This window comes from Lytechinus pictus, chromosome 4, assembly GCF_037042905.1.
Source record: "Lytechinus pictus isolate F3 Inbred chromosome 4, Lp3.0, whole genome shotgun sequence".
Classification (NCBI taxonomy): Eukaryota; Metazoa; Echinodermata; class Echinoidea; order Temnopleuroida; family Toxopneustidae; genus Lytechinus; species Lytechinus pictus.
In genome coordinates this window covers 6,784,798-6,807,307 of record NC_087248.1, presented here as the reverse complement: position 1 = coordinate 6,807,307, position 22,510 = coordinate 6,784,798, and the positions used below count along the sequence as shown (strand labels likewise).

The 22,510-nt window shown below is 36.2% G+C and overlaps 1 protein-coding gene across 4 annotated transcripts; it reads left to right on the top strand.

Moving 5' to 3' along the window:
* The first annotated feature begins 935 nt into the window (after window positions 1-935).
* Window positions 936-19,539, top strand: LOC129259106 (tyrosine--tRNA ligase, cytoplasmic-like). 4 transcript variants are annotated; one of them, XR_010293327.1, is made up of 15 exons: window positions 936-1,336; window positions 5,370-5,460; window positions 6,798-6,947; window positions 7,301-7,476; window positions 8,133-8,343; window positions 8,883-8,934; window positions 9,561-9,601; window positions 10,211-10,349; window positions 10,700-10,785; window positions 11,569-11,704; window positions 14,226-14,326; window positions 14,699-14,892; window positions 15,920-16,064; window positions 17,309-18,872; window positions 19,125-19,539. XR_010293327.1 is itself a non-coding variant. In XM_064098266.1 (14 exons), exons 2-14 carry the CDS (start codon window positions 5,413-5,415, stop codon window positions 17,417-17,419), a joined length of 1,590 nt encoding a protein of 529 aa, XP_063954336.1. In that variant the 5' UTR covers window positions 936-1,336; window positions 5,370-5,412; the 3' UTR covers window positions 17,420-19,539. The 4 variants fall into 4 exon arrangements, 1 of the variants encoding a protein (XP_063954336.1); XR_010293328.1 differs by having other exon boundaries at window positions 17,309-18,892; XR_010293329.1 differs by having other exon boundaries at window positions 1,198-1,336; window positions 17,309-18,626.
* The last annotated feature ends 2,971 nt before the right edge of the window (window positions 19,540-22,510 follow it).

The following is a 22,510-nucleotide window of genomic DNA, read 5'->3' as shown; positions in this document are numbered from 1 at the left end:
GGAAAAGAGTTAAGAGTTAAGCCTTGTTAAGATGTGAGATCTTAGTCGGAGTAGAATTCTATTACGAATAAAATTGATTAAAATTCCAAAGATATTTATCTTATCACGACCCAGAAATAGTCTGTTTGGGTCGGAGGAAGGTTTGGAAGAAACATAGTCAGAGGAAAGGTCGGAGCCTATATAGTGCCCGTCTGGAGAGATAGGGCCTATACTCCGACCTTCCTCCGACCAAGATACTCCTGGAAACCAGTAGGAGTATCTTGGTTGGAGAAAGGTCGGAGTAACTCGATATCTGTCCAGACGGGCACTACTCCGACCCTTCCTCCGACCAAAACAGCCTACTTCTGGGTCTTGATAAGACAAATATCTTTGGAATTTTAATCCATATATATATAATTTTACTCCGACCAGGATCCTACGCGTCTGAACGAAGTAAAGAACCAAGAAAAAAAATAGAGGTATCAAGTATCAACTTAGGCCTTAATTTGTTTTTACTATGAATTTGGGCAAATTTTGGAAGAACTCTGATATAGGCCTAGCACTGACTTTCAAACATTGCCATTTTAAATCCAGAGATGGCGATGAGGATAAGAATGATGATGAGGTCATGATGCGGGTGGAGATGATCAACTATTAAATGGAGAAATAGAGGACGATAAGAACGAGATGAGAATGTAAACAATGGCCTCGGATTAGGGGGCGGGGGGGGGGGGGGGAGCAGAGCTTCATTCTGCCCTGCCCCCGGCCCAACTTTTTTTTCCAATAAAGGTAGGCCTATACAAAAAACGTACAAATTATACCGTCTGATTTTTATTTATTTATTTATTCATTTTTGCATTGTCAGTCCGCTTAGGTTCACCTCTTTCAAAACCGTTCCGAGCCCCTGGAAAATTAAGATGAGAAAGGGCTGAGAAGGAAGATGAAGATCAGTCGATGACCCCCTCGGCATCAACAAAAATCTGACACGCCTTTTTCTGCTTAGCCTTATTTCGATGCATTACATATAAATTTATCTTTATTTAAGTAATTTTACAGATATAAAATGTTACTTAATATAAAGTGGTATACTAAAGAGGATTTTAAAATCATTTCTTAATTTTTTTTTCTAAATCTACCTGTCATTACTTTCATGATTTTAGCCAAAAATCTCAATCTATTTTAACGTGAGATCGAAAGACTACGAACTAGCCATGTGTGCAATGTGGTGATGATGCAATCGCCTTGCTTGCAAGGAGTGACTTTTTGTCTGCGACTCATCAACTCTCAAGTGAAATGTTCACGTTGTTTTTCGAATAGATTCACAAGTTCTTGGACATTGGCCTACTAGGAATTTCAGGCAAGTATATTTTCTACATGTATTCAGCCTGCACGGAGAAAAGATTTTTAGGCTTGTAGATTTATAGGTAAATCTGTTGATTGAAATTCATTCATAAACTGACATGGGAATGAACGCATGGGACTGTGAAAAAAAGTCAATTCTGACTGTTTCTGTTTATTTAGGTATAATTGTAAAAAAAGTGACCCTAACAAAGTTACTACTACTACATCTTATAGCGTAGAATCGGCAATACATCTGTTTCCACTGGTATAACTAATAATATAAGAAGCATTTTAAATCTAATTAACAAAGTTAGTTTGATTGACACTTTAGTCTTTACCATGTTTACAGTTACACTAAGTAATTGCAGAATTTCAATTGGCAAGAATGAATTATGAATTAATTTGTTCTGGTTGGGTACACCCATGGGTTCATATCATCTCGCGTGCGAAGGAATATCAGTCATATTCACGCGACACACACGACACATCCAAAATATACTGGGCTTTTGCCCACATAAAATATCACGCATAATCTGGTATTTCACATTCTGCTATGAGTATGACACTTACCGAATCATTTAGATCCTTCCGTGACTTCTCCTTGAAGTTTCTTTAAAAAAATATGTATATTTTCTTGATCTTTAGTGAAGATTTCATGGAGATAAAAATTGGTTGGCGTGGATATCAATTTTCTCCTAAAGAGGGCGCGCGATTTATATTCATATCAAAGACACGACAAGGGAAAGACTAGGCACCTACACTATTTTACACGCAAATCCACGCAAGGCATTACGCGAAGTCCGTGAAGTGTCCAATCTTTTCATTGTATAGACTTTGGTATACCGTATTATTGACGTTCGTGTGTGCGTTCGTAAAAGCTTGTACTGCTGGTTTCGTTCCAGGCATGTGTATTTTTTTCAATTTTATTTTATTAGTCATCGTTTTAAATTAATTGCAAAAAAGTGTTATCATCGCCAATAGTAATCTTGAATTATATTTTTTAAGGTATTTCATTTATTGGTGCCCATAATTAGTAAATTAATCATAAGAATTGCACATTCAAAGAATTTAGACACAGTTATAAAATTACCGAGGAGCTGAATCAAGGTTGTGAAATTTATTAGTGCCACCAACAGGCTTCCTTGTATTTCCGTAGAAGAGACAAACGAAGTCACTTGCTAGGCCGAGGTAAGCGAAATTTGCTCTTTTTATCATAAAATCATTTCAAAATCATATGTATAATTTTTTATGTATTGCTACTTACCGGAAAGAGCCCCGGTGCGTAGCGAGAAGGAGTTTCGGCAAATATTACTTCAGCAATGAAGCGATGTTTGCCGACTACTTCAAATCCAGGGTCAAACACGGTCCCTTGTACGAGGTTAGTATATATACTAACCTCGTATTAGTGTGAGTGGGTTGGGTACTGCTACTGGCATGACTGGTCAGGCCATATTTGACATGTGCCCATCGTAATCTTTCAATTGAAAATTTCTCACAGTTCATCGTTGTCAGTGCCAGTGGTGAATGGATCATATTATTACCGTACACTTTTCATAAATTTTACCACTCATTCAATGAACAAGGTTATGATATGACCTTGTTCTCAGTTATATCTCCATGTGTGGCAAAATAAGGATGGCAATGTTTGGGTTATTTTCTCTTTTTCTTTGGGACAAATGCTTGATTTTTTTATACTGACAGTTTCCATTACACCTATTCATCATACAACTTGGCCCTTAAGTAAATTTGATTCTTTAAATTATTTTTTTCTTAATTAAAAATAGACATTAAAAAATGAAAATTTTCTTGCCATATTATTTTCCACCAATAGAGGGCGTACACAAAAATATGCCCAAAATTCAAGTTTTTGAGCCTTCTAGTGAATACAAAAATTATTCCCAAGTTACTCATGAAAAATAAATTGCAACTGTACGGAAATTAGTAATTTTGGTCACAAAAATGATATTTTAATGATTTTTTTAAAGTGTGTGCTCTGTACAGCATTGGCATGCCATAGTCCTACCTGTAGATTCCCCACAGGCAGGTTGGTTGCAGTGAACAAGTGAATTTTACCATATCAAATGCAGTCTTTTCTCAAAATTTATCAAACTTCCACCATGAATACACAAATGTACAAAAAATAAAGGAACATGTTTTCTGTGGGAAAAATTGGAAAATTTACAATATTACTGATCAGCTATTTTGACCACATTTTGTTGATTTGATAAAATAAAGACTTTGAAAATGTGTTTTGAGCTTTTTTCATTATCTTTCTATACAACTTACCTTTGAAATTGAAAGGATGTTGCAAAGTTTTACGAGTATTTTAATTATTTTCTGATGCGTAAATGTGCATGTTAGGTAATACAAGGCCTGTCAGTAATAGTAACACAATCACTCACTCTCAATTAAGTATAATCATGAATACCAATCGGAAGGCAAGATCCTACAATTTAAGACTAGTCTATACGGACTCTAAATTGTTTGATGGAATAACTTGGGTCAAGGGTTTTTGCTGGTATCGCCATATAAAAATTCTATAGCGATTGACTAGAACTGAAAGTGCCATAAACAGTTTGACCTTAATTCATGCACAGTCAAGCAGACAAAGGTAAGATAGGTGTGTCAGATGAAGTTATTAAATCAGTTAGTATCTGGGTATCACATTTGTTAAGATAAGAATCATAAGACTTCTGCTTGCAAAATGGCAATTTCTTGAGACTTGTAGCTTGTTGAGAAGTTCAGATTTTCTTGGAACGGATGTAAAAGGTAACAAACTTTGCTGAAGTTTTGCCAAAATTTCTTAAAAATAGAGACCATATCTTAATTTTTTTTATTTAACTGGGTAACGTTTTATCTCTTTTTGTCTCACCTGCATAGCAGAGTGAGACTATAGGCGCCGCTTTTACGACGGCGGCGGCGGCGGCGGCGTCAACACCAAATCTTAACCTGAGGTTAAGTTTTTGAAATGACAGCATAACTTAGAAAGTATATGGACCTAGTTCATGAAACTTGGCCATAAGGTTAATCAAGTATTACTGAACATCCTGCCTGAGTTTCATGTCACATGACTAAGGTCAAAGGTCATTTAGGGTCAATGAACTTAGACCATGTTGGGGGAATCAACATCAAAATCTTAACCTAAGGTTAAGTTTTTGAAATGTCATCATAACTTAGAAAATATATGGACCTAGTTCATGAAACTTATACATAAGGTTAATCAAGTATCACTGAACATCCTGCATGAGTTTCACGTCACATGACCAAGGTCAAAGGTCATTTAGGGTCAATGAACTTTGGCCGAATTGGGGTATTTGTTGAATTACAGCCATAAATTTGAAAGTGTGTTGGTCTAGTTCATAAAACTTGGACATAATAGTAATCAAGTATCACTGAACATCCTGTGCGAGTTTCAGGTCACATGATCAAGGTCAAAGGTCATGTAAGGTCAAAGAACTTTGGCCACGTTGGGGGTATTTTTTGAATTGCCATCATATCTCTATAAGTGTATTGGTCTAGTTCATAAAACGTGGAAATAAGAGTAACCAAGTATCACTGAACACCTTGTGCGAGTTATAGTAGTTTTCAAAATCAGCACTGCTGCTATATTGAATCGCGTGATGCAGGTGAGACGGCCAGAGGCATTCCACTTGTTTACTGTTGGTATTATCAGATTTTCAAGATATTGATTACTTTTTGGAGATAGACGACCGTAAACATGATACGGCAATGCATGAATTGTAATCACACCACCATTCTCTCATGTTTTGTTCTTATATAAAGAATTTGATGCCATGAATTTCGAATCCAATTTTTCTTCATGTTGGTCGAGATTTTTCTGAACTTTGAATTGCTAACAATACCACTTATTTTGTTGCAAATTAATATTCAATAATAAAAAACAAGAAAGATTCTTGGGCTTAGCCACGTTATACTCCGTGGGATTGAATAAGAGTAGAGTTTAATTGCTGCACTTGACTCATTTTTTTGTACAACATGGGTGATAGAGTCTAGCATATTTATTTCATGTTATTCAAATCTTCACACAGGGTTTCAGAGATCTACAAGGGGTGAATCAAAACTCAACACAAGATGGCTACAGTGGAGGAGAAAATGGAACTGATTACTAGAAATTTACAGGTAGGTTTGGATCTATACCTAAACAGATTACAGATAGCTAGACCCTTTTTTGAAATCAGAAGTCATTAATGAAGATAATGAATTGAAAACCCATATTAGTGTCCTAGACGTAAAATAGCATATCTTTGAAATTGCATGTAAGGCACTCCCAATTTGGTTGTATTGCACAATGGATAGGCAATAGAAAATTACAACTTTTGGTGTTGCATAATTACATTCATTGTAATTACTGAGAATCATACTCAGTGTAGCGATATATGTGTTTCAAACATATTGAAAGAGCTTGATACAGTGGCTCACTTCAGATGAAATGCCCATTATTTACAAGTGGGGTGGGGAGTGCTAGTCACTAGGACCTTATTTTAAAATCAAGTTTTAATTAAACATATGGTTTAAAAAACAAACAAACATTATGAACGATGAAAATTCAAATTCAAAAGTTCTTCACACTTCAAGCAACTGTCTGATTTTAAGCATATTAACTCAAAGTATCAAATCTGTCTGCCTTAAAATATTAATGGTAAATGCAAGTGCTGGACCCATCCAGGGGTGTGAGAGTTCAGATTTTTATCTGATTTCAGATTTTTTTTGTTTTGATTTTCAGCTTAATTTCAGCTTTCTATTTCAGACTTTTTCAACACTCTTCAGCTTTTTTCAGATCTTTTTATTTGTGACCACTCACACCCCTGGACCCATCTTTTACGAAGGAGAGTGATTGATCTCAAGTATGGAAAGCCAAAGATGTCAACTCACTATGGCAAACACTCATGCATGCATACATGTGTCATTGATTAGGCCTATCAGCAATTCAGTATGATGACAAGGGGATAAGTGCATACACTACACCTACACAGACAAAAAATTATGGCATTGAATGGCTTCCCATATTTGAGATGGCAATTACACTCAATCGGTTTAGTTCATAGTTCTAGCCAATTGAGTAATCCTCTTTTAAAATGATTTGTGGGAAACTATTTGGCCTGAATTCACAGCAAATGGGTTTAAACTAGGAAAAAACTAGAAAAACCATGGACGATGCAGATTTCATGTATAATCTAACATGCACACAGAGGAAGATCCAATAATATATGTGTGCTTTGCATGATTACAGTTATACATGAAACTTGCAGGTTATGTTTTGTGAAAAAATCTAACATAGGAACAGTCCTTCTCAGCCAATTAAAATCAAGAAAAGTTGTCAAATCCGACTACTTGTCAGACAAAATATTGTTAAATCCTCAATTATGAATTCGGGCCAACTTGTACCTGAAAATCAGCAGTATGATGCAGGATTTCATGGTAAAAGAATTATATTTTTTTACATATCCCATCTATAGGAGGTGCTTGGCAGGGATAAATTGGAGACGATGTTAAAGGAGGGAAAAGACATCGCTGTCTACTGGGGAACTGCTACGACCGGCAAGCCTCATATTGCTTACTTTGTCCCCATGAGCAAGCTAGCAGATCTACTAAGAGCAGGATGTCAGGTATAGTTGCAATCAAAAGATTATGGAGAACATTGATTGCATAATCGAGCTGTAATAAACATGAACTGAATTGGTTCTATTGTTATGGTAATTTGATGATAAAGTAGGGGCTCTCATTTTTTTTCTGAATGACAGTTCATGCATTGACATAACATACCGGATTTACTGGATCATAACACTTTCTTCTTGCTTATTTCAATTTTGACATACAAAAAAGCCATTGTTACCTTGCAGTGCCTATTGAAAGATAATATAAAATTAGGAAAAAATGAAGACATTATAAAAAGAAGGAAATCAGGGAGTTGCTAAAAGGTAAATTATTCGTAAAATGTTTGATTCTTTTGAAATTCAAGGTGACGATCCTCCTTGCTGATCTCCATGGTTACCTTGACAACATGAAGGCACCTTGGGACCTGCTTGAACTTAGGACCAAGTACTATGAGCACATCATCAAGGCCATGCTGGAATCCATTGAGGTACCTATTGAGAAGCTTAGGTTTGTGAGGGGAACAGACTACCAGCTTAGCAAGTGAGTGCAGATAAGGCTTGTTTATTTCATTCATTTTCATTTGCCCCAAAATACAAAGGTCGTATTCTGTCATTTCACTTGACATATTAAAAAACAAACAGATTGGAAACAATTACATAGACAAGATAATCATGTAAGAGGTGATGTAGGAGGCTGGTAAATGGTGAGCTTGTAGAGTGCCAAGTTTTCACATTGTAAATTGTGCATGTGTTTCATGATGTCAAAAATTCAGCATGTAAGGTCTGTTATAGTCTACATTTTCAGTATAGATAAAGATATGAGATGATCTGTCCAAAAATTGAGAGATTAGCAAGCATTGTTGAATCTGAATTTCATTAAATGTTTCTTATACATGCACTTATCTATTGTTCTAGCATTCATTTTTACCTTCAAGGAACAACCAAAGACTTAAGTGAATAAAAATGAGGTCAACAGAGATATAACCAAGAGTGCTACAAATCTTGTGTTTCCTCCTTTACATGTTATAGATACAAGATAATTTTATTGAAAGTGAATGAGCATTTGTCTTACCAGGGAATTGTAAGTGAGTTCTATTGCATCACAAAGCTTTCAAAAGATGACAAACTCGATAAAAGTGCTTAGAAGATAGTTAGGTATTAGTTTCATGATGATTGACAACGTTCTTATTTTATCAGGGAGTACACTCTTGATGTGTACAGACTATCATCCGTGGTCACTGAGCACGACGCCAAGAAGGCTGGAGCCGAGGTGGTCAAGCAGGTGGATCACCCCCTTCTCAGCGGTCTGCTCTACCCTGGTCTTCAGGCGCTAGATGAGGAGTACCTCAAGTGTGATGCCCAGTTTGGAGGTGTCGATCAGAGAAAGATCTTTACCTTTGCAGAGAAGGTGAGATGGCACTGTTAAGGTTCACAGCAAATGTGTTCAGTTAAAATGAAGCATTATAAAGTGGAAATCAAATTATTTAATTCTATTACATACATGTGTATCGATTGTTTCACCAGACATGCTTCATGTCTTGGTTACCTGTAGGGTACTAAGAATGGTTTTGTATGTGTTTGATTTAACATTGTTTGGGAGTATGGACATAATTCCTCTTCAAAAATTGGTATGACATAGCTTAAAATGTAGAAGGATTCACTTACTTACCTGTACTTACTTTACTTTAATCCAATGATCCTTGTAGGACTATGCCTGTTCATTGATCAATGTAACATTCATCATGGTAACTGGTTGGAGCTAGTGAAGATGGGTCATGTAAGGCTTCATTGCATTTGAGAATGTGGTCAGACATTTTTGCTATAAGTTTTAAAATCCTAGATTGTTCTGAACTGACAGCATTTATAAAATATCCTGTTTGGATGTTAGACATCCCTCTGTTGTAATCAGTAGTGTTTTGACTGTCTGTTTTATCTTCCATCCTTCAGTACTTGCCTCAACTTGGCTTTGCCAAGAGAATACATCTCATGAATCCTATGGGTAAGTTTATTATGCTACATATTTTTTGGGTGGCAGTTCAGAAGTTTTTTATGTCCCTATCTAGTGAAGGGGAATATATATGTACATAATGTGAATGTATACTGCAATTTTAAGACAGAGTAATCATATTGCATTTCTTAATTGCTCTTAAAGAGCCAGGTTAGTTATGGCGCAGTCACATTTGACCTTATAGCGAGTCGAAAAACAGACGTTTTAACATTTTTTTGTAATAGCTACAGATGGCTATAGGTGGTTTGAATAAAAATGAATAAAACAACTGTATTCAACTCGCCATACCGCCGCTGTAGGGGAAATGTGACTGCAGCATTATGCTGTATTTTTGTAAAGTCCTTTTAAACGGCTGATAAAGCAGTCTACATATTGGTATTATTATAAAACCAACTATTTTTTTGTGAGTTAAGATCCCAGGTAACTCTAGTAAAAGTGTGATTTATATCTGGACATCCTCTTAGATTCGCTGAATATTGTAAAGGATGGACATTTCCCTTGATATTAAGTGCTTTTATTTAACCCAAGATGCCCCAAACACTCCATGCTTCTACACTACTCATTTATTCATATATATGCCACTCAGATTTGATTTCTTTATTTGTTGAATTTAACAGTGCCTGGTTTAACAGGAACCAAGATGAGTTCATCAGAAGAGGTGAGGAGGATATGTCGGTGCAAGAGATCCTGGAGTAAAACATTTTTGCGCACATGTAATGTGTGGAAGTGTGGTGTTAGGGCGTTCTTGCACCGACATGGCGAATTGTATTCATTTTGATTAGCTTAGCTAAGCAGTGATTACCTTGATCATCATGATTGGTGAATATGTGTGCCATTCCTGCGCTATAAACCAGTGCTGCAAGTTGGTGGCTCCAAATGATAATACACACCCCCAATTGTCAAGTACACGAATACAAGTGACTCTCCCTTAGTTTAAATCTCTTGGGACCAGAGAAATCTACTCGACTTAGGCGGAATTCACTTTCGAAGACGTAAATAAAACATTTTGTATTTTCAGGGGCCTGTTTCATAAAACTTGTTATAATAAACAAGCTACCAAAATCCTTCAATCTGGTTGTCTGATAGTAAACTTGTTACAGAAATTGTATATTTGTTATTATAACAAGACTTTGTGGAATGTGGCCGTGGTCTGAAACAATGCTTTAAGAAAGGTAATAATTTGACTTATGGAATGTCGAATTGTGCAGAATCTACTATATCCAATAATCATCATTCTTATTCTTATCCTTATTATCATTTCAAACAGGATTCAAAGATTGATCTCCTGGACGATGCTGCGGCTGTGAAGAGGAAAATCAAAAAGGCATTCTGTGAACCGGGAAACATAGAAAACAATGGAGTATTATCATTCGTCCAGTATGTGCTGCTACCAAACTTAAAAACAGGTAAAAATATTGAATTTAAAAAAAAATGAATGTGAGTCAACGGTAGCAGTAAGTGTGTATGTGTGGAGGAGGGGGTGCGTAGTGGCTCCAGTTTAACAATGTAAAAGTATGTGAAAAAAATGTGTATTTGTGTCCACAATGTGCTAATCCTCTTTTATTGTCATGCAATTTTCACTTTGGGTTAAAGCACAAATTGTAATTACATGTATGTGCATGACCTCATGCTATTGCATTTTTTTCGCTTTCGCTTTTTTTTTATCTGCAAAAGATTTGTATTGGTACACTTCAGCTTATGCTTTGCTGCAAGATGATCTTGAAATACCATTATTTGTACTGTGTTTCTGTTGCAGACTTAGTGATTGAGAGGAAGGAAGAGTTTGGAGGAAATATAAGCTTTTCATCCTATGAATCTCTGCAAGAGGCTTTTGCCAAAGGGGTAAGGATTTTGAACTCAATCGCATTAACCCATTGGAGACTGGCTGATTATGCTATAACACACAATTTCCATAGACTCCAACTGCATATTTCAAGACTTAGTCTCTAGTGTGTTAAAGTCAAAGGAAATCAAAGGCGGAGTATATCACATTGATGACAAGAAATAATGTATGATCTATCATCTTGTAATGAATAGGAGACTAATGGACTGTCGGCTCTCTTTTTGTTGAATTCATAAAGCAATGCTTTCCCAGCTCCCAATATATTATTATTATTACTATTATTTTATTTGGCATTGGCATTTCAAAAACATAAAGAATACAAACAAATCAAAGAGAAGATCAATTATAATTTTACATGATAGAGAAAATAAGACCTGGATGAGAGTTGGAGAGGCTGCCTTTCATAAAAGCACAACTTTGCACACAATGGATGAACTATATTTGTACTTTAGAGATAACAACATTTTCTGGGCCCCATCTTACAAAGAGTTGTGATTGATCCGATCAATAGCAACTATGGAAAGCCAGCAAAGTCAACATATGTAAAATGCATGTTTATTCAAATTTTTCCTAGATATGATGTATATTCATAAAGTCATCGATTTCTTGACAATTTGGTGTGTTCTCCTTTGTTTTCAAAGGACATTTTGCAAATTTCCTTTTGATAAAATTATGACACTGCTGGATTTCCATAGAATTACGATTGATTGGATCAATCATAACTCTTTGTAAGAAATGTCTTGATATCGTTTTTCATAATCTTGAATCCCCCTACCCTCTAGGATGTACATCCTGGTGACTTGAAGACTGCTGTGACGAGGGAACTCAATAAGATCCTGGATCCAATCAGACAGAAATTCTCTAGTCCAGAACTCAAGAAACTTACCTCAAAGGCCTACCCTCCACCTCCAAAGAAAAGTGAGCATCTGATGGGGTGTCACAAGTAACTTGCAATCAATTGCAAGTCATTTTTATGTTGAAAATCAATCATAAGTCTTGAATTAATAGCAATTTGCACTGAAATGCTGATCTGCTTCTGGAAACAAGAAGCAGTATCAATATGGATCTATCAATTATAAGTTTACATCAGAAATTTGCAATTGATTGCTAATATTAGCTTGCAGCACATACTAAGTTTTTTAAAAAATATACTTTCTTATACCTTTTACCATTAGCTATTGATTAGCTGTATTTTTGTCTCGCCTGCATAGCAGAGCGAGACTATAGGCGCCGCTTTTCCGATGGCGACGGCGGCGGCGTCAACATCAAATCTTAACCGAAGGTTAAGTTTTTGAAATTACATCATAACTTAAAAAGTATATGGACCTAGTTCATGAAACTTGGGCAATAAGGTTAATCAAGTATTAGTGAACATCCTGCACCAGTTTCAGGTCACATGACCAAGGTCAAAGGTCATTTAGGGTCAATGAACTTTGGTCAAGTTGGGGGTATTTTTTGAATTACTATCATAACTTTGAAATTTATGGATCTAGTTCATGAAACTTGGACATAAGGTTAATCAAGTACTAGTGAACTTCCTGAGTTTCAGGTCACATGACCAAGGTCAAAGGTCATTTAGGGTCAATGAACTTTGGCCAAGTTGGGGGTATTTGTTGAATTACCTTCATAACTTTGAAAATTTATGGATCTAGTTCATGAAACTTGGAAATTAGGTTAATCAAGTACCACTGAATATTCTGTGCGAGTTTCAGGTCACATGACCATGGTCAATGGTCATTTAAGGTCAATGAATTTTGGCCGTGTTGGGGGTCTTTGTTAAATTACCATCCTAACTCTGAAGTTTATGGATCTATTTCATAAAACTTGGGATATAAGAGTAATCAAGTATCACTGAACATCCCCTGTGAGTTTCAGGTCACAAAACCAAGGTCAAAGGTCAGTTAAGGTTGATAAACGTAGGCCATGTTGGGGTAATTGTTGAATTGCCATCATAACTTTGAAAGTTTATGGATAGAGTGAATGAAATGTGGACATGGGTGTAGTTGACAAGTCTTAAGTCACCGTTCAAATGTCATCTATGGTCAATGAACGTGGTATTATGTCATTATATGAATGGTGTTTTTGTGAATGATTATTTTATAGTAGTTTTCAAAGTTAGCACTGCTGCCAGGGGCGTCGATCCATTTTTCAGATTGGGGGGGCAAAATCATTAACGTTCCAAAGGCGCTCGATCGTATAAGACACCCATCCACACCCCCACACACACACATATATATATAAATATGACTCATGAGACACAGACACGTATCTCACCAACAAATTAATGCGAGCGCGAAGCGCGAGCTGATTTTTTTTTAGCATACTGACAGGAAAAGCGTGCCTGTTTAGGGTTATTTTTATATTGCAGATTGGATGTTGAAATCGAATAATTTGGTGACAGCTAAGAAAAAAAAAGTGTTTTAGAATTAATACAAACAGTGACAGTCACATGGGCCCAAATTCACAAAGATGGTTTTGAAAACCTACGGTCGAGTCCATGGTTTGTGCAGATTTCCTGTATAAATTACCGCGTACATTAAAAAACGTCCAATGCTGATGCGCGCTTTTGTCAGTGCGCCAAATTGACGCCTGTTGCCATGGTTATCCATGCTATTTTATTAATGAGTCCACTCTTCAAACAGTGGACTCATTAATAAAATAGTGTATCTTACCGTGGTAACAGGGGTAAATTTGGTGCACTGTGACAAAAGCCCTCATCAGCATTGGACATTTTTTTTACACGCTCCCAATACGCGCAAAATTAAGCGGAATTTATAAAGGAAATCTGCATAAACCATGGATTCAACCGTGGGTTTTCAAAACCACCTTTGTGAATTCGGGCCATGATGTCTATAAGCAATGTCCTAATTCCTGGAGAGAAATCTTCAGGATAAAGGAGGTTAGCACTTATGTCATAAGTCTAATCAGTGGCGTACCTAGGATTTTTCACAGGGGGGGCAAAATTGGCCGCCCAAAAATTTGACAAGCAAAAAAAAAAAAAAAAAAAAAAAAAAGGGGTCATCAATACAAAATAAAGATTTTCGTACCAGAAAAAATTTGGCAAGCAAAAAAAAAAAAAAAGGTCTTCAAAATCTCGTCAGGGGGGGCAGAGTGCCCCCCCTGCCCCCCCCCGTAGGTACGCTAGTGAGTCTAATATAGAGCTTTTACTTACCGGTAATTGTCCTTAAAATTTGTTGATGAGTAAATTTTGATAGACAAGGTTTTAACAGCCCATTGGTGATATGTTTCAGTTTGTTATAAGTCATCTTCATTCTAGCTGGCAAAGTAGTTTCATTCAAATTGTCAGCTCTTCCACTTCTGGGTCCTTTTTCATGAAGGTTTGTTATATTTACAAATGCACAATTGCTTTAAGAAGTTTACAATCACCCAATCAAAATTGAATGATTTCAGGAGCTTTCATTGCAATTTTTTTTTTCAGAGGGAGGTGCAGCACAAGCTGGAGGAGCAGCAGCAGCAACTGAAGAGATCATTCCATCAAGATTAGATCTTAGAGTCGGCAAAATCATCTCAGCAGAAAAAGTAAGATATTGTTTTGGGGCTGTTTGATTTATAAATCAATTACATGAAGTGTTTTATCAAATTTGATTTGAAATTTGTATCTGATTGAATCTGAATTTGAAAACCTATTTTAGTTAATTAAGCACAAAATTATAACCATCACATTTCCTATGCTATAATTTTTGTTTTAACATTTTCCTAATAATTTACAAATACTTTGATTATGGTGGATATTTTTTCAGTCTGCTTGTATAACTTACATCATCACACACTTCATATTCTATACATAAAATTGACCCATTCCTTTTTTCTCTCTCTCCCACTTCTTTTCTTCTTTTTTTTTGGTGGGGGAAGTTTGGAGTGACTAATTCATATGTCTTTGATCTTTTTTAGCATCCAGATGCCGATTCGCTCTACTTGGAGAAGATTGATGTTGGTGAAGAACAACCTCGGACGGTCATCAGCGGTCTAGCGGGTGTGATCCCTCTTGAAGACCTTGTTGACCGCATGGTGGTCATGTTATGTAATCTAAAACCCCAGAAGATGAGGGGGATTGAGTCACAGGCAATGCTCATGTGTGCTTGCATGTAAGTAGCGCTTATTATGATTTTGTCATTTTGGTGCAAGAACGCCTTTTAATAGCAAAACATTTTCACGCACCCCATCTGTGCAGAAATGCCCTTACGCTATGCACTAATGTGTGCTGCTAAGGGCGTTTTTGCATATGCGATGTGTGAGAGTGTGGTGTTAAGGGCATACTTGCACCGAAACAACAATATGGGCAAGTCCATAAAATAATCACTGTTTTTGTACATCCAATTACCATTTGGTATTCTACTCTTACTTGACTTGACTTGAACTTCCTTTACATGAACTGCTCAAACCGTGATAAATTGAAAATTGAGAGCAGAGTACCTTGCATATGAACTAAGAAAGAAAGACGAATCATTTCAGGAAAGTCCTCAATATATTCAGTTTTCAGCACATGTTATTGCCCATCTGATTAAACCGTTGCTGTGTTCTACCATGGCCTGGACTGAACACCTTTTCTTGATTCATATCAGTAAATGTTCAAGCTTATTTATGTGGTGTATTACTTTGGCTTCTGTGCACAATATTTTTTGTTAGCAAAAAATTATCATAAAATGAATGCAATTTTATTTTCCGTTGAAAGATTTCTCATGTAGATCTTCCCTTTGATTTTCAACACTAAATAGTTTGAGGTTTTAAGGTGTGCATGGTGGTAGACTGGATGGAAAGGTTTGCGGTAACACCTTGTCCTGACTCCTGACGAAGAGGAAAGCTTATGTGCTCAAAACGTCAGGAATAACAGTTCTTTTAAGAGCTATTATCAGAAATATATACCAACAGTCCTTTTCATGAATAAATAACCTACATGGTGTTACTACAAACCTCTCCATCCACTAAATAGTTTCCTTTAAAATAATGTATTTGTTGAATATACATACATGTACTTCCCTTCTCAATTATACGCTTATACTGGTGTTTTATTTAGCATCTCATCCTCATTATACAGAATTTTGCCATCAATTTCTTTGCTAAGGATTTTAAAGGGCCTTAAGTTATATTTTTTCTTCATTATTTGAATTTTAGAGAGAATGAGGATCCAAGACGGATTGAGCCGCTTTGCCCTCCAGAGGGCAGTGCACCAGGTGATCGTGTTTTCTTTGAAGGCTATGAGAACAAGACTGCAGATGAAGAACTCAAACCCAAGAAGAAGGTCTTTGAAAAGCTTCAGGTTTGTGCATGTGTTTGTTTACAGAGCTTGACACCGTTCTCATTTCCATCCTAAAACTAGTTTACTGGAAACTAGTTTAACGTGTAATGAGAACGGTCGAAGCAATCTTCCAAACCGGTTCAGAAAACCACCTCGCGATGTAGTTTTGAAGATCGCTTTGCCTTGTTAAACTGGTTTTAGCGTGAGGACACAACCATTCTTCGGGAAGCGATCTTCGCACATTTCGAGCATGCTACTCCACACACTGTATGTGGAATGCCTACGCTGCGGATTCAAATTTCGTGCGATACATGTCACCCCATTGAGAGCGTTCCCATAGCAACAAGACCGCTTTACGTGAAGTGGTGTTGAAAACCACTTTCGGGTGATCAAATGGGAATGATAGCAAAGCGGTCTTCCAAACTCGTTCCTGAACCGGTTTCCAGTAAACTAGTTTTAGAAAGTATAATGAGAACGGTGTCCTTGATATTCCATGGTCTGGATAGTACAGCAGTATGCACAAATAAGATCTCTACCAACTATATCATTTTTTTAGGCAGCTGGTTGAAGGGTGAAAGGTTTGAGCTGAGCAGTTATGGTTTTTTAAGCAAGATTCTCACTAGTGCTGAATATTATACAATTTATTACCAAGTTACCTCGTTGTTGCAAGATTAGATTGTCATAAGGGAGGTTAGGACTGTATGAATTTTATTGTCCAACCGTTCATGACCAGGACATTCATCAGCCCAGATAAATTCTTGATTTTGATTGTCTGAGAAGTGCAGCTCACTGAAATTATTAGAGTATGAAAACTTGTCAGTGCTGATAACTTTTTCTTGCCCTTTTAAATTCTCTCTTTCCTTTCCATTCTTTCTCATTGCTCTCCTTCATGTGTTACCCTTAATGAGACTGGGGTATTTGAACATACTAAAGTAATTATGCATGTATGCTAAATTTTATATACCTTTTTATTTTGTGGTCCATTATTTTTAAATTGATAAATAAAATTTTCAGTGCAATTTGATCCGACGCGAAACGGAAAAAATGATTTGGAAATTTGCCTGACATTAAAACAAGCTTCAGGCAAATATGTTGAGACTCTGGAACCATAAGTGATGGCTGAAAATGTTTCATGGAGTGAGGGGGATGTCTGGTTCTACCCTCCCTCTCAGCTATAATAATGATAAGTCAATACCTTCATTCTTTCTCTCTTTTCTTCTCAATTCATAATTATTTCTCATTCTCTCTTTTTCTTTGCCCCCCAGGTTGACTTGAAAACTTCAGACGATGGAACAGCTCAGTGGCAAGACAAACCTTTCCAGACCAAGCTTGGCCTCATCAGAGCGCCAACACTCAAGAATGCTTCAATACGCTGATTACATCTGATCTACATTCTCATATTTTACCATTATTTTGCTTAGTAATGCAGATACATTGTACATTTGAGTCTGCATAAGTCACCCTTTTCAATTCGAATAATCATCTGAAGTCGAAGCTATTTTTCAGGCCAAATTATTCAGTGTATGTTATTTATCTCTCTAAGTCTGATACTCGTCACAGGAGATTGACTTTAATAGCCAAACCTATCGTATCTCTGTTAATATGATCATGGAAAATAAAGTAGCAAGAGAAATGAAAACAGCTCCTTGTTGCACTTACTGCAATTGCATTGGTAGAGAAAAAGGACTGCATTTTATTGCGATTATGGCAGAAAATATGTAAAATAATCCCATCGATGACGAAGAGAAGTAGAACTTAAATCAGTGGTCACATGAAGTAGGCAAACAACAGTTGCGATGTTTCTGCTGCGAACTGCAAACCCTTTTCATACAGTATGGACTGATCACTGCTGCAAGTGTCCCTTATAGCGTAATCTGCATTCCAAAGGCAACAGAATTGCTGCGTTGCTTTGGTCTGTGAAACTGGCCAATCTGTCTCACTCACATGACGTACTTGTGCCATATTACAGCAACCCTAGGATGTCCTGTTGTCTTCCACGTTGCAATTTGTGAGAGTACAACAAGGAGCTTTGTATTTGCTGTGCTCTTTGCCATTACATTCATAGTGTATCTCATAAGAGAAGTCACAGAGAGGTAGCTTGTTAGGGGTGGGGTCACATTTTTCTGTCCTAGCCTTTCGTGTGAATTGCGAGCGATTATTTTTTGCAACCCGCAGGTCGCCCGCATCGACAGTATCTTGCACGTATCAAACAAACGGTGTCCGTAGGGGTGCATGCAAGTCTGATTTGCCTGCAGAAAGGTTTTTAAACATGCTCAAAACTCTGTTGCATTGTCTCTTCTCACCCCTTCCACTTTAAATAGATAATCCTCTTCGATCATGAAAGTTAATCTGTGTTGGTTGAAAATATAAAATTGTAAGTCCTCTTGTAGAGAACCCAAATGATCTTGCCAGAAAGCAGTCATGGTTGTGAACAAGAAATCCTTGTATCAGTCTTGTATCAGTGGGTTAGAGCTGGGACTTTTGTTTTTTTTAGTGACCATTGTAATCCGAGACACACTTGGGCAAGTTCAAACTGCTAAACACCAGAAATATTCCTTATAAGGTTGCATAATTTGGAAATTGGTAGAAAATTCCATTATTATATGATAATTTTATGTCTGTGGCTGAGTGTACAAATTAATTAGATTTATAGAATCAAAGATTTATTAGGAATTGTAATTTCCTTTATAAAAAAAAAATTGTATGCTTCCGTTAATCTGCCTTCAATTAATGTACGTAAAGCGATATACCAGGCTATTGCTGAAAATGATTGTTGATTACTTAGACAAAATAAGGGATTTCTATATTGCAGAAATTCAAATTTTCTTTGTATTCATGCCTCTCTAAGGGCATTAGGGTTTGTTTAGGCAGACAGAATTCACTGTGGCTCAAAGCTTAAACTGATGCGGAGGTGTGCTGGATATGTTTTTCTGATCTACATGAAAAAATCTTGATGTAATTTTTCTAAAGTCATTCCTAGATTTATTAATCTGAAATTTTGAAATGATATGCATTATACTTTGCCTTATGCATGCCAAATAGTAAACAAAGAAAAACTATCAAAGGATTTCTCAAGTGTAGGGATGGGGCCAAATGTAAATCATTGTCATTCATGGACATGCCTTAACGAATAAGCAATCTTCTAGTTCTGATTAAAATGTACCCCTAGCAAAATAAATAATAGGGGGAGAGAGAGAGAAAGAAACAAGACCCAATGAGTCTACTTTTGAAGTGTGCAATATAAAGAGAGATCTATTAAATTAGATCTGACTTTGCTATTCAGTTTATCATATACAATTCTCCCATCATCCTTAATGCACCTATGAATTATCATGTCCATATTATTATTTACATGCCTTTAGTTTTATTTCATCCTTAGTCTTCTCTTTTCTTCAATTCATATCATGTATTTAATTTCCATGAAGGTAGTCATATGGTACCAAGAACTGGTATTTAATCAAATAAACAGGCCTTTTAAGAAAGTGCTAGACGAGTATGACTTGTTTACTCTGGCTTTTTATTATTACTCTTAAATCCCCTCATGCTGCTGTGCTGATAAAACTTCTAATCTCAAAATCTAAATAATTTGACGACAGCTCAGAAAAAGCTAGATTTTAGAGTTATAACATTGCCTCAAAAGAGTTCTTCACAGGTATCAGGAGACGGTTTTCAGGCAATACGAGACTGCCACCATTGCTATAGTTTGAAAATATAGCCTTTTCTAAGCTGACCTCAATTTTTTTTTTTAGATGCAAGGTTTTATCAGCCCACCAGTGTTACTGTAGTTTTAGGCATGCATGTCTATAGACATAAAGAAAGTTGATTATCTGAAAATGACTGGCCACAGCATTTTGCAAGAAAATCATACATTTTGCTCCAATTTCTATGAAATATTTGGCAACCTTTTTTTTGGAATATGAGGAGCAATGTCAAGTGAATACTTTGTGGAAATTTATCAAAAATATTATATATAATTTAATTTAATATTTAATATATATATTAAATTTAATAAAAATCAGATTTAACATGAAAAAAATTCATGTTAAATCTGAACTTTTATCTTGAGATGCTCAGACATAGGACCCCCTGATCATCACTGGGGGGAAGGCTTGGGGCCAATGTTTTTACGACCAAGAAAAAAAGGGACAAAAAGAGAAAAGGAAAGAGAGAAGGGTAAATTATGATATTATTCTCTGAATATTATGTCAAAATAAATCACAAAATTTGATTTTTGTTATAAAAATGCTGAAATATTTGCTTGCTTGCTCGCCCGCTTCGCTCGCAACTTTTTAAAAAACTTACATCTAGCCCCCTCAAAAATTTTGGCTCATTACGCCACTGCTGATCATTATGCTGGAATAGCCCAGTATACTGAATGAAAAGATTTATTTTTAAATCACATGCATAATGGAATGACAGTTTATAGTGGAGAATGTCAATTTGAAGCTATGTGAATTTATTTGAAAAAATGTGCACTAGTTATATTAAAATTGTCTTTCGATCTTATTCATTTTCCATCCCTTCTAAATTTCTCAATTCATCCTTGATGGTTACCCTCCATCTTGAATTATTTGATCTGGATAAGTTTTAGGCTTTGAAGTTAAGTGTATATAAATTATGCACACACACATCCACTTACGTTTTGATGGTGTCAATGGATGGTACAAAAAAAACCCACTAAAACACTTGTCGATGGAGGAAAGCACGGATGTTCACTCCTGTGTACAACAGGGTTGAGTATAGTCAATTCAAACAAAGAAATATTATTAAAACTTCCTTGGACAATAATTTGTTAAGAATTTTCACCCATATGGCTTTGTCAAATTATGACAAATTTATTTACCCTGCATTAAAATAATGCATCAATAAAATCCACACATCCAAAATAGTGAGCAAAAGCGCACAAAAATAATGATCACAAAGATATGTCATTAAAAAAACAGAGAAAGACAATACAAGATGGAGAGAGAGAAAGAGAGATAGAGTGGATGGAAAAAGAAAGTAAAGAGGAAAAGAAGAAAGGAAAAAGAAAACATCTACATGAGAGAGGGGTGGAATGACACATTAAGTTCATGGGGTTGGAGACATCCAAGGCGATGAATGATCTTCTCTTCCATATGTCCCCTGACTGCATCACTTCTCTTGCAAAGAGAATACCACATATCTTGAAATCATCAATGTCCTGACAAATTAAAATGTTGAGCAACAGGAAGTCCTGGTGTGTAGAGCCTTATTGATCTTTGATGCTCAATAGTTCTGTTAGCCATCCTTCGCTCGGTTTCCCTGATGTAGATCATGTTACAATGCCAGCAGACAATGGCATATACAAGGGTGCTAGAGGTGCAGGTGAAGACATCTCTTCTATCTTTCTGACATTAAAGGCTGTCCATCGTTTAGCTCCAGGTTATGTGACGTCCCTTATAGAACAACGCCATCTACATCCTGGCATGTGCTCATCTGGTACTGATGTCACTCTTCTTGTACCCATCACACACCTAACGGGATTTGGAGACCGTGCCTTTTCATCTATTACTCCACGCCTCTGGAACTCCCTCCCTTCTTCACTCCGTGAAATTGACAACATCAAACTCTTCAAATCATCTCTCAACTCTCACTCATTTCAGTGTATGTGGAGTAATTGAGCTTAGTTGGATGAGCCTGTGCTTATGAATGTTTTTTAACAGAAATATGGCGCAATATAAATGCTGTGGATCATTATCACCATATGCCAAGTAAGTTGAGGATTGGACGCTTTTTCAAATTATTCAAATACCATCTACATTTGCTTTTGTGCAGCCATTTGAGAGGTTAAAACCAAGGGCCATCCATGCTTTACTAATCGTCCTCATGGTTTTAATGTTCTGTCATACTGTCATCCAATGCACATATATACACCTGTAAACATTCACTATTAAACAAGACTCAATAATTCATAACAGTATACTGTATTCATTTTATATATATATATTTTTAGTATAATATTGCATGAATTTTGGTTAATATATATATACATTATGGGTAACAATGACTTTTCTTACAAATTAGGGGGATGGAATACAGAAGAGATAGTTTGATAATTTCTCATAACAGAAGTTCAAAGAAGGATAATCTGTCTTTGTAATATGGATTCAGTCAAATTAACTTGAGAATAATGCAAATTATTGAAACGGTGTTTTGAAATAGATTTTAATGCAGTCCTTGTAGGAAAAAGACATCATTGACATCTGGGGGCCGTTTCATAAAGCTGTAAGTTAAGAGTGACTTTAAGAATGACTGGTGATCCTTTCTCACATGCTACATAATCACCAATGAACATTTATTAGTGAATATTATTTACCACAAGAAAGGATCACCAGTCATTCTTAAAGTCACTCTTACATATGAACGGCTTTATAAAACGGGCCCCAGGATTCATTCATTGCAGTCATGCCTTTCTTTGGCGCAAATCAAAATTTACATCACTGCAA